The sequence below is a fragment of the Xiphias gladius genome, chromosome 7 (genome assembly GCF_016859285.1).
Source record: "Xiphias gladius isolate SHS-SW01 ecotype Sanya breed wild chromosome 7, ASM1685928v1, whole genome shotgun sequence".
NCBI lineage: Eukaryota > Metazoa > Chordata > Actinopteri > Istiophoriformes > Xiphiidae > Xiphias > Xiphias gladius.
The window spans coordinates 6,792,872-6,805,707 of NC_053406.1; the positions used below are offsets into that span (position 1 = coordinate 6,792,872).

At 40.3% G+C, this 12,836-nt stretch overlaps 1 protein-coding gene across 1 annotated transcript in view; it reads left to right on the forward strand.

Annotated features, from left to right (window-relative positions):
• The first annotated feature begins 1,056 nt into the window (after positions 1-1,056).
• Positions 1,057-12,836, forward strand: part of sik3 (SIK family kinase 3) — a 38,319-nt gene continuing 26,539 nt past the window's right edge. Inside the window, exon 1 of the mRNA XM_040131831.1 lies at positions 1,057-1,379. Coding sequence (XP_039987765.1) covers positions 1,089-1,379 — 291 coding nt within the window. The 5' untranslated portion in view covers positions 1,057-1,088. The remainder of the gene's footprint in view (positions 1,380-12,836) is intronic.

Below are 12,836 nucleotides of genomic sequence, written 5' to 3' on the forward strand. Positions count from 1 at the left end.
TTTCTCTGTTCTAATGGATAACTTCAGCATGTATTATTTACTTTTATTTTCTTACAGGGCCCACTTGCAAAGTTACACCCTCATAAATAAATATCGAAAGAATTAATCAATTCGTTTTAGAGGATGTCAGTTTGATAAATCATAGTTATTTCCCCCCCAAAGCATTGTTATATTTATTGTTATTGTTATTGTGCCAGGTCGTCTTCCCCTGGCAGATTTTCAGGAGCATAGCTGGGAACGAAATGCGTGTGTTCTCTGCGACGTTTATTCTGCATGTGCACGTGCTCGTGTGTGTGTGTGTTGTGTGTGCGTGCGTGTGTGTGTGTGTGTGTGTGTGTGTGTGTGTGTGTGTGGGTTGCAGTCCCCCTCTTTGTGAAGAATTTAATTACCGTGGAAACAGAGTCGCTGCTTTTAGTGTTCACTAAGAGATCTCAAAGAGTCTTTACCCTCAGACGGTAAGGACCATTTCTCAGCACACTAGTGATCTTTGCCTATGCAGCTAATCTACAGTAGTACAAGGCTAAAAGATTTGAGAACGGGATATTATACACATAGATAGCGTTTTATCAAGTGAAACATTGCTTTGAATCATAATAGACAGTTGTGCACAATCAGTATTAATGGCCAAGATTTGCCTGGACCCCGCAGACTCGAACGCTGGAAACTGTGTATTTCTTTGAGTAAATATTCACAATGACAGTCATGTGCATTCGAGCACTATGATGGAGTGAAACTGCGACTTGAGAATGTCTGTTCTGCTCAACGCGATTATTTGAATCTGTCACTGTAATGTTGGCGCTGCGTACACCTTTAAAGCCTCGTGAGCCCTACTGATTATACATAGTGCTGCAGTTTGCAAGGAATCACTGAATCATGGGAACCACAGTGATAATGCGCACTTCTTTATCGTCAAGGCAACCAGAATACGTTTGTGTGGATGAAGTCATTTGTTACGCTGATCGTTACCATGGTTACAACCTAAAGAGGGCGCTGCGGAGGAGCGTTCACGTAAAATGACGCAGGGCGGGGGCGTGCCCGTGATGCGCGCTGCGCAAGGCTGCTTGTTGTTCCCGCAGAGAGGCGAGAAGATGGCGGCCGTGTCAAGCGGAGGTGCTGGTGGGTCCGCTGCGGCCGGGATTACGCACTCTGCCCGACCGACCCACGCAGTAATGGGCTCCCAGAACCGAGCCCAGCCATCCTCCGGGATCAGCCACTCCAGTCGTACCAGCACGGCCACTGGGTGCATCACCAATCCTGGCCACACTTCGGCCACCAGGCCCCCCCCAGCCCGAGTGGGCCACTATGAAATCGAGCGGACCATCGGCAAGGGAAATTTCGCGGTTGTTAAACTAGCCACACACATCATTACCAAAGCAAAGGTAAGGCAACTAGTGTCCAAGCGTTAGAGGTGAACAAGTAGAAGTTGTCACTGTGTTATTTCAAGCCTATTCGACCATGTACTCAGGAATCCGTTGGGGCCTCCAGGCTCCGGAGACACAACGGCGAGCCCGCTTTGGTGACACCGCTGCTTGGTGTTGGGGGGGTCCGTTCGACACGGGGCATCACCTCTAACTACTGGATACAAACACATTTACCACAAGATATATTAGATTTCACATACATTAACTAGTAGTATATTTAAGGGGAACAAGAAAGGCCCGAGGTTAATTTGTGGCAAAGCGCAGAGGACGGAGGGAAGGGTATTGACGAAGATGAAAAAGAGGAGACACGGAACGTTCCGACTGGAGTAGCTAGCTTAGCTTCATAGCTAATTAGCTGTTTGGCTAGATTCAAATATCTTTCAGACAGATACCAAGGCACAAGATTAAAAGTTTGCAGCCTACTGGATAACTTTAAATTAACCATGAACTTTCAAAGTTGATAGGTGTAGGTTGGCCAAGTATCGAAAGCTATCTGTAAAATTCACCCCAGAAGTACCACCGAAAACTGCTTAAAGCCAACTAAAGCAGAGCCAGAGACTGCCTTGGCTTTTTAATTTAAAGCTCATGGATAATGATTGTAAATAAACAATTCGCGTTGCTTTTATCATTTCAAGTTAGGAAAGTTTCTTACGTCCTTCTAATGAAATACATCCATTTTTTTCGTAGTGTAACTTAACTATGTTGTCATAGCTGTATTTCAGCTTCGTGTACTATTTTTTTGTGGTATTTAAGTATTTCAGTTAACGGTCAGGTGACATTTCCATGAAGCTTGACAAGAAAACATTTATATGGCAAAATTAGTGTTTTCAGAACTTCCACCATATACTTTGAGTGTAGATAGATGCTTCTGCATAGAGTTTAGCACAAGTTTGCAGTATACTGTATGATTGACACACACACTAGTAGACACTACTCTCAATAAATAATAATTGTGCAAAACTCTTTCATTCTTGATGAATAGATGCGGTACATCGAGGTTTGCCAAAAGTCAGACCTGTGCTGCAAATCTCTAACTTTCTTCATGACACTTAGGCTTTTTAAAATTGGCCTTTCCGTGTTTTTGGCAAGCAGAAGGTTTGGACCTTGATGGTAGGTAGGGGAAATTTGGGGCATTACCAGAGGAAGGGATCGCTCAAATATTCCAAGTAGTGGTTATATTTTGTGCTGACCTATTGGATCAGAAACCTCACTGTTTCAAGGTTTTATTTACTTTTAAGTAGTCTCTTGTGACTCCAAATCTGTTGGCTATGTCTTCTTGGCTGGAGTGGTAGCACCAGCCCAAAAGGGCCAAAACAAATAACTAATCAGAAAGCCTCACTTGAAGCATTTGACTACATCAGTATGATTTCTGCTATTAGCCACTTAGATTTCCAGCCTGTTGGAGAGCCTCTACTGAGGACCATACTTTCAGTATGGTGACAGTAGAAGCCTTTCTCTGATGATATGACTATTGTGACCATGCACATCCCTTATGATGGGTGCTTGGTTCGAATGCACACTCAAATAGGGCTAGCCGAAGACTGCACATACAATATTTACTATAATAGTTTTTTTGTTGTCGTTTTTTTTTAACTTAATGAAGAGCTTTTAATTCCAATGGTGCAAATAAAGGTGTGTCAAGGCAGCTGACTGTGTAGCTTTACCTCTATTCCCTTGTTGACATACACACAGAGAGGCAGACATGGGTCAATTGTCTGCTTTGCACCACATAGCCCAGGGAACCTACCATTTAGTTTCATGAGCCCAACATAAACTTGGGTAAGTGAGTGCCATGGAATGGTTTTCACCACTGCCGAAGAAATTTTGTGAACTGTGTTCATCTGACTACAATATAATTTAAAGACTAATAGGTATGAGAGCAGTGTGTTCAGTTGTTTTCTAGGAGCAATACAAAGACAGTAGCGACGTAATAGTGAGAGATTGATGAGGTGGTTATTAGGCTTTATTCCTTGTGTGTGAGCTTGATTATGCTTGTCTGGATGTGTGTGTGGGTGTGTGTGTGTGTGTGTGTGTGGCTGTGTCTAGCTGTCTAACTGAGAGTGAGAGACAGGCAGAGGACAAAATTGCAGTGGAACATGGACTGACAGAATGAAAGAGAGGCCTTGTTTGTTGTCTGTTGATGGTGGTCTGAGACAGACCAGTCAGCTCATGATTTTCGTCAACTAGTGCAGGGGTTTCAGTGTCCCCAGTTGCTCATGAATATCTGAAGAATAGGAGTGTGCTTTCACATGCCTGTGGATATCATGAATATGGAAATGATGATCAGTCATCAGATGAAATGCATTTTGGAGCCTTGTTTTATAGCCTAGGTTTTATAACAATCCAATGAGAAATGCTAACTAGTCAAAAAATAGCCTAACAGCTCTTTCAGTTGTTAGATGGAGCTGAATGATACCCTGCACTGCAGGGTCCACACCAACAATGGGGCGTACCCTGCCACCAACACCAACTATAATTTCAGTGTCTCTGCTATAACGTAGGAAAATATATATGTTATTTATTTTTTATTATTTCTTCGTGGGGATATCCCTGGGGATCAAGTTGAGCCGGAGAACTAATGAATATGCATTTTAAGGAGTGTCAGTCAGAGAGCACAAAAATTAAGGATGGGTTTATTCTAAACATTATAATATTTCTTTGTGCCTGATTTACTTAAGGAAAAACAGCTTGTTTAATCACACTATTTACCACCCAGTGAAAGCATGTTTTAAATTAAGTGAAAGCATGTTTTAAATTAAGTGCAAACATTAAAATTCTTTTAAAATCTACCTATTTTGTGCCTGCCATAGTAAATCAGGGGGTGAGTCTTTATTTGTATCGAAAAACTGAGGATTAAAACTTAACTTCAGGGCGAAAATCTGCCATTCTCTGCTATACCAGTCTTAAACATCGTCATATGTCAATTCAGCAGACATTGTACAACCCTACTTTATATGTCTCATTTTCTATATGTTGGTTTTTTAAACCCAAAAGATTCAGTGGTTTCAAGTGGTTTCAAGTTTATTTCTCCAATACATGTTACTATTTCAAGAATGTATGTTGCTAATGCTCGTGGAACGGGGTCTGGTTGTGTATATTCTTGCTAACTCAGAGCCAATCACACAACATAAACCTTCAATGGCAGATAGCTAGTGTGCTGCACCTGGATCGTGTAATAGTGAAAGTTCATCTCCTCCAGACAAAGGTCAGTTAGTGAAGTTGAAGTCAAAACAGGAGTTTTACACTCACGCCTATGCTAGAGGCAGTTGGGCCACACTTTGCTGTAGTTTTGATAAATGTTGATTTCATTGTTCAGTCTCTCAATAAACTTTATTTCTGGTCATGACCATCAACAAGGGACTCTAAACAACTAATTTAAGGTGTACCTCTAATGCTTATTACTGTACAAATTTGGGGACTTTATAGACTATGAACAAATTGTCATTGGTTTTGATATATTGTTAATTGTGATAAATTTGATGTTAATGCACTAATCGTTTGAAGACTATTTAGATTAGAAAATGCCCAACTGAATTCCGTGTCTGTTTCCATTCTTTGATGTAACCCAGTCAAAGCCAGTATTGTTTATCTCCAACACTCACTGATGTCTTGTGAGTATCCAACACATCTTCATAGGAAAATGTCCTTCAAAATATTCTCAGATTTTATGAAATTTTGAAATGAGATGTAAGACTTGTACAGAAGCAAAATGTTCAGGGTATAAACATATGGCTTCCTGGGTATGATAGAAAGATAGCCAAGTTGTTGAAAGAGTTATTTTCCTGATGATTAAGGTTAAGGAACTGATCCCCCTGCATTGCAATTTGATAGGCTATTTTATTAGGCCCGTAGTCGCCTGTTGTTTCAGTGTGCTTTACTTAAGATGACATTTCACATCCCGACCACTTAAACAGGTGGCAAATTTTCACATTCTTTTGCATATCCTTTTAACAGCCCATGTCAGCTATTGTATCAAAGTTTTTTTTAATGCCCAATTAATTAATTAGAGTCATTGAAGTCCTTTCATCTTTCATTATCATTCCAGCTCTTAACATTTTAGAAAATGTCCATTGCTACTGCCCAGGTATAATGAATCATCTTCTCTCCTGGCTGGCCTCTAAGTAAATGGTCTCTACTAATTTTCAGTGATAATGATGACACAAGGACATGTGATGCAACCAGTGTGCAGATCTCTCCTTGCAGAACATACTTGTAATGCCCTTCTGCAGGGCAGCAATGTTTTTTCGCTACTGATTAATACAGTAATTTTACATATATTTGTCAAAAACATAAAAATAATAATCGGTGATTATCATGAATGTTCTGTCACGTAATTGACTAATTGTGTCCACCTTAGTGATCCCCTCCAAAAAATATGCAGCTTTGTGTCTTCAGTAATGTACCTGTATGCCAGCAATGTACAATATTTGAGTGGATATTTTTCACACAAGCTCCTAGAGAGTGTTTGTCATGTTTGATAAGCCCACTAAAATACAGTGAATGTTTATGTATGTACATACTTGTGTAATAGCTTGAAAAAGTTGGCATGGTCAGTGCCCTTGTATGACCTCACTAATGATCAAATAAAGACAGACTTTTGAAAAGCCCTCGGTCTTTTTGTGCGCACAGCAAGGTGAGCGTGATTAGTAAAAGATGGCACTGTGCTGCGTGTCCTGACCTGTCTCTCTGTGGGGAAAGAGTTTTTTTTCCCAGTTCTTTTTCCTGTTCTCTCCCCTTTCCTCTCGAGGGTTTTTTAGGCAAGAAAAGGATGAGCGGGAGGAAGAGGGCAGGCAGGCAGGATGGCAAGCATTAGGTAACAGGCCTAATGTACTGTGTAACTATTTCACTCAATCTCTCCCTCAGTCACACTCACGCACACTCACGCACAGCTCTCTAACATGCAGCACCCCCTTTCTGTTTCTCAAAAATACACATAATCACACTCAAGTGTGAGTCATTTGGGTAAATAATACGACAAAGGCTGCGTTTCTGCTTGACTTATCCTCTTGCCCTCTAGTTGTCTGCTGCTGCATTCTCAGTCGTGTGAATCTCCGTCCAGCCGGCTTCGAAAGGGGAAGAACACAGTCCAGACTGTTTCTCTCTCTCTTTTACATGACATGACGGAGTACATTGTAAGCTTCATCAGTATTATCCTGCTGTGCACCTATGCTTGTACCCTAGACTGATGCCAGCAGTTTGTGTCCATGTGTGTATTTGTCCATGCGACCCCCCCCAGCGTCCTGTAGCCATGTATGAACAGTCACTGTGGCAGTTAAAAATCACAACTCTGCGGCATCATCATCCACGGCACTGCTTGCTGTTAGAGGCGACTGTGTGTTGCCAAGGCTCCTAGTTGGGGAAAGGTCGCTCCATTGAAGTCTTAATGGTTTCCATAGCAATGATGATGGTTCCAGACCCCAACTACCAATTCTGAATGGAGGTGACTATCCATTGGCTGAGCTTTTTGTCTATCATGAAGACTGTGTGTATTATGTTTTTTATTTACCAAAGGTATAAGCTGGATGCAACAGAATTCATCTAGTGAGTTTGGCTTTCCCACCTTAGTGTCCCAGACAAGCTGGGTCCTAGACTTCTCTTCACCATTGAAATGATCGCTTAGTGAAGATGGTTGTAGCTCTGCTGATGCAGTTCTTCCAGCCAGACGAATTGCTGTGATTAAAAAGGAGCGAAGATATTTGGTTGATGCTGCTGCTTTGGAAAAAATGCCCTCCATAGTGTTAATAACATGATCTGTGCACCAGGAGTGGGCAATATGGATAAAAGCCTCTATCACAGTTTTAATTAACTTTATGCGCCAATGACACTACACATTGTGATATAGTAACTTGTCTAGAAAATCAGTTGAAATTGTTACTGGATTAAATAACCACATAGGTTTGTTTTTGGCTGATCCAGAAAATTAAATCAAAGTCCAAAGTCACTTAAATGCAAAAAATCCAATACTGTCAGTTCTACTCATTGATTTACAACATTGCACACAATGGTCTACTACATCCAGAGATATTAAAAGGGATAGCTAAAATGTTAAGAAAAGCCAAGGCAAAATTTTTGATGTCTTGCAATAAAGTCACTTTGCTCACTGTAAACCAGGCCTTAAGCTAATGTTTATGATCACTATGTATTAATCCAGTGATTGTTTTCTCTATTAATTGTTTAGTCCATGAAATATTAAAAAGTAGAGTAAAACGCCATCACAACTCATCACCAACAAATCCTCACATTTGAAAAAGTGGAACCAGCAAATGTTTGGGATTTTTGTGTAAAAAAAAAAAAGTGACCATTAATTGATTGTCCAAATAGCTGCCCATTCATTTTCTTTTGATCGACCAATTAGTTAATCAGTTAAGCATTGCTGTCATACCATGAATATTTGGCATGATCCCAGTCGACAGGCAGAGATGATATGATGTGATAATGAAGGATGAATGAACACAAGAACTGCTACAGTTGTTGAGGATATAGTTCAAGTAAAGCAAAAGTAAGCAAATTTTTAAATTTGAGTTTTTTCCTTGTTGTTGAAGACGTGTTTATGATAAAATGGAAGGTAGCATGATATGAAATGTTAAGTCTTCCTCAGTTCCAACTTTAGTTGGTAATATCAGAATTCGGACATATCACTACAAAGGTAAATCCTTGTAGAATTTCTCAAAGAAGAGTATGGATATGTACCTATCCTTATTTTCGTCCCAATGGAGATCTGTTTGTTGTATTGTAAAGCCAGTGCCAAACTGGCAGAAGAACAGCTGGTTCTTCTTTGTAGGCACCACTCAACAATCAGTGTCAAGATGGGAATTAGGACCATGTGGAGGAGGTCAGTTGGTCATGTGGCGACTGCACTGTGGGGCTTTTGACCCGTTGTTGTCATTGAGAAATAGAATTTTATTTTGTGAAAATATTGTGGGGAGCCCTACAATTCCATATTAAATTTGTTATTTTGCTCTAAAAATAAAATGGTGTTGAATTTCGGTCATGGTGGCACTAATGCAACTAGTTGTCAGATATTTGTTCCCCTATGCAACTGGCCATTGTGATATTACGTGTTCATCAAAACTAGGTACCAAATACTGGTCATGGTCAGGTCTGTGTGTCAGAATTTACTTGAAATAAAGTGTGTCCTCTGCTATGCAAGAAGGAAAAAAAAAAGTATTAATGTGTGATGTCCAGTTTTTCCACACTGAAGCATGTCCCCAGTCTTGTACTTTCAGCCTGACACCTTCAATCGAGTCATTTCCACACACAAACTCATACAAGTGTGCAGGACACGAGCAGAACATCTCTGAAAGGCATTGTGCTGACTCATACTGTATGTGTGCTTGCATATTACAGTCACAAAGTGGTGCCGACCTGCTGCAACCGTGTCTTGTGTGTATGTTTTTGTGACTTTTTCACAGACACACACAAGCACAACAATTTTAGCTTCATACCAAGAAGCTTCTTGTTAGCTATTCTAAAGAGCAGGTTTAAAGATAGCAGTGATGACATGTTTTCGACCTGAACAGGGATGTGTGTGTGCGCACACGTGTGAGTTTAATACTCTCCCATGCTGATATGGGTTAATCCTGAGCATTACACTTCCTGGGGGTGTTGTAATCTGTGTCACCTCGTGATGAAGGTTAACCTCATACATTATATCACCACGCCACTTTGTGTGCGTTTGTGTGTGAACACGGATGAGCATGCAACATGGACTTGCCCCAGCTTCCCATTGTAAACGTTGCCCCATAGATCCTATACTCTGTTTCAGATTAGCCACATTATAGTTGAGTCAGGGATGGATGTTTTGATTGTTAAGTTTACAGTGATTTTCTAATTTTTTGGTACACAGTTACAACTAATGCAATCTAATACAACAGCCCTCCTAAAAATCATACCCCTCATGAAGGTGATAATGTTAGTTATGTTAAAGCTTTTTACAGCAGGGGTTGATAAAGCTTTATGGTCATTTTTGTGGCTGCCTCATGTGTTACTGTTGAATTTAATTGAATTATACTGAGAGGGGCTTTAAATATCTGTAAAAACCTTTTACATCAGTGGAGGTTGTCTTTGGAACCTGCCTTTTCTTCATGGCAGGTTTAACCACAGTCAGTCGCATGATTTTGCTAACGTGAATTTGAATGGCTGATTGTACAACAGTGCAGTTATTTTAGCAGATGTAAACATGTTTATTTATCAAATTGACAAATTACTAATATTTTCACAAACCATACTGTGTTGCCCTTGTATGGCAAATTGCTTATGTGCAGTTGTAACTTGAGAAAGCCACTTTATGCTTTGCTATCTTAACAGTTTCTTAGAGATGAGCGACATGGCAAGGGTATGCCCTTACTGTATCTGACATATAGTGGTACACATTTAAGAAGTGAGTTTATTTTTTCAAAATACTATACTGAAAATATTAATTTTTCTTTCAATTCAGTGGCAGTGAAATTTCCCTGTCTCCGAACAATGTGTTGAGGTGTTAATGTGTTAGTATGTTGAAATAGCAGTGTTTACCGCAGCCAGTCAATACTTTGTTGTGTCCAGGTACAGTGCTTTCAGAAAGTATTCAGACACCTTCACTTTTTTCACACTTTTTTATGTTGCAGCCTTATGCTAAAATCATTTAAATTCATTTTTTGCAAAATTTATTAAAAAGGAAAAACCAAAATATCACATTGACATAAGTCAAGGACATTCACAGAGTTCTCCTTAAGCCACTCCTCTGTTGTCTTGGCTGTGTGTTATTGTCCTGTTGTAGGGTGAACATTTTGCACAGTCTAAGGTCCTGAGCGCTCTGGACCAGGTTTTCATTAATGATATCTCTGTACGTTGCTCTGTTTAGCTTTCCTCAACCATGACCAGTCTCCCTGTCCCTGCTGCGGAAAGCACAATGGTGCCACCCCCATGCTTCACCGCAGGATGGCACTGGGCAGGTGATGAGTGGTGCCTAGTTTCCTCCAGGCATGACACTTAGAATTGAGTTCAAACAGTTCAATCTTAGTTTCATCAGAACCGAGAATCTTGTTTCTCACAGTCTGAGAATCCTTTAGGTGCCTTTTATTGCAAACTCCAAGCGGCTTTCATGTGTGTTTCTCTGAGGAGAGGCTTCCATCTGGCCAATCTGCCATGAAGCACAGATCAGTGGAGTGCTGCAGTGATGGTTGTCCTCCTGGAAGTTTCTCCCATCTCCACACAGGGTTCTTGGTCACCTCTCTTACCAAGGCCCTTCTTCCCCTATCGCTCAGTTTGGTGAGGCAGCTAGCTTATGGAAGAGTCCTGGTTGGTCCAAACTTCTTCCACTCAGAAAATGTGGAGACCACTCTGCTCTTGGGAATGTTCAATCTAGCAGAAATTCGTTTGTAGCCTTCTCCAGATCTGTGCCTCGACACAATCCTGTCCCTGAGCTCTGCAGGCAGTTCCGTTGACCTCATGGCTTGGTTTTTGCTTTGATATACATTGTCAGCTTATATAAACCGGTGTGCGCCTTTCCAAATCATGTTCAATTAATTGAATTTACCACAGTTAGACTCCAATCAAGGTGTAAAAACATGTCAAAGATGATCAAGAGAAATGGGAGGCATCTGAGCTAAATATCAAGTGTCACAGTGAAGAATCTAATACTTACGTCAGGGTGATATTTTCAAGTTTTCCTTTTTTAATAAATTGGCATTTGTCATTATTGAGTATTGAGTGTAGCTTGATGGGGAAAAAATGAATTAACAATATATGAAAAATGTGAAGGAGTCTGAATACTTTTTGAATGCACTGCATATGTTTATACAGGGGAACATTTGCCTCTTATTTAAGTGTTGCTGTTTCATTAGCTTGTGTATAAGCTCCTAACAAGCTCCCAGTAATCTCAGTCTTACTGGCCTCTGTATGGTAGGTGAATTGTTGTTGTACAACTTGCATTAAATCTGGCAATAACCTGATATGTTGTGATGTGTGTAATAATCGATTGTTTAAAATGGGTATTTTATTTTAAAGGCTTGTTTTGTTGCCATCAACTGCTATTATTTCTTGTGTACTGTGAAGCGAGAGGTTGTGTGTCTGTGTTAGTCTGTGTGTCTGTGTGTGTGTCTGTGTGTGTGTCTGTGCGTGCGTGCCTATGTGCGTGCATGGATGTTGTGTAATGTACAGTAAATGGTCCTGACTCTTTTGCTGCGCAACAGCTGCTCTGACATGGTGCTGTGTTGTCCTGAGGTCACAGTCTTGTGATCGGAGGGGCTATGTGACACTTAATGTCATTGCAGCTGGCCTCTCAGGTGTGAGTGAGTGATTGAGTGAGTAAGTGAGAGAGAGAAAGAACCTGGATCTTTTGACAGAAAATTCCACAGTCATGGAAGCTAGTGCAAAGCAGATTGGACACCTTGAGCCTGCTAAGGTGCACACACTTAGTCACAATACATTTACTGTACCTTGGCTGGTGCTAAAGCATGGTTGTTTGTAGAGTACAGCTTGGTAGCTAGCATTGCCACTCGCCAAGTACCACACACAAACCAAGCCTTTATACAATTGCAGCATGTGTCCAGAGTAGCCTTGTTTCCTCGTTTTCATAAGGACTCACTATCCTCAAAATGAGCATAATGTTTATGTGTAGATGTTGTAATAAGTATGAGTGTGGGAGTGTGTGTGTGATCCAGATGTCCTGTTGTTACCGTCCAGAAGATGCAGAGTTGAGTGATGACATTAACAAAAATGGATAACTGCCAATGCCAAGAACAGATTTGTAGAACTCAAAGTACCACATAGACATCTAACAGATGTGTACATACATAAAGAGGGTTTTTTTTTTAATGTCACTGGCATGGAGACATAAAAACAACCCCAGGAACGCTTTTGAGGGATTTTCTTAAAATTTCACTTGGACTAAAGGATGAACTCATTAGATTTTGGTGGTCAAAGGTTAAGGTCACTGACCTGACAAAACACATTTTCAACTTCATACCTTAATAACTCAACAATTCATACACAGATTATGACAAAATGAACATAACTTTTTATTAAAGTCCTTCAAAGTCCTCACTACATGTTTTCGGGTTATCCGTTCAACCATCCCATTCTGGTGAACATATAATCTCAACGCCTTGAGGGAATTTCTTCAAATTTGGCCCAAATGTTAACTTGGACTCAAGGATGAACTGATTAGATTTTGGAAATCAAAGGTCAGGCTCACTGGGACTTAACAAAATCTGTTTTTTTCACCATAACTCAAGATTACATATGCTAATTATGACAAAATACACTTAATACCTTTTTATTAAAATCCTTCAAGATCTTCACTACATGGCATTTATTCAACAAAATAACTTTGGAACAGAAGGGGATATTATGACCATATTTCATATTTGGTCAGGTACTGAATTGGTGACCGTAATCTTGGTTGCCCACCTTGAAAATGTGGTGATTGTATAA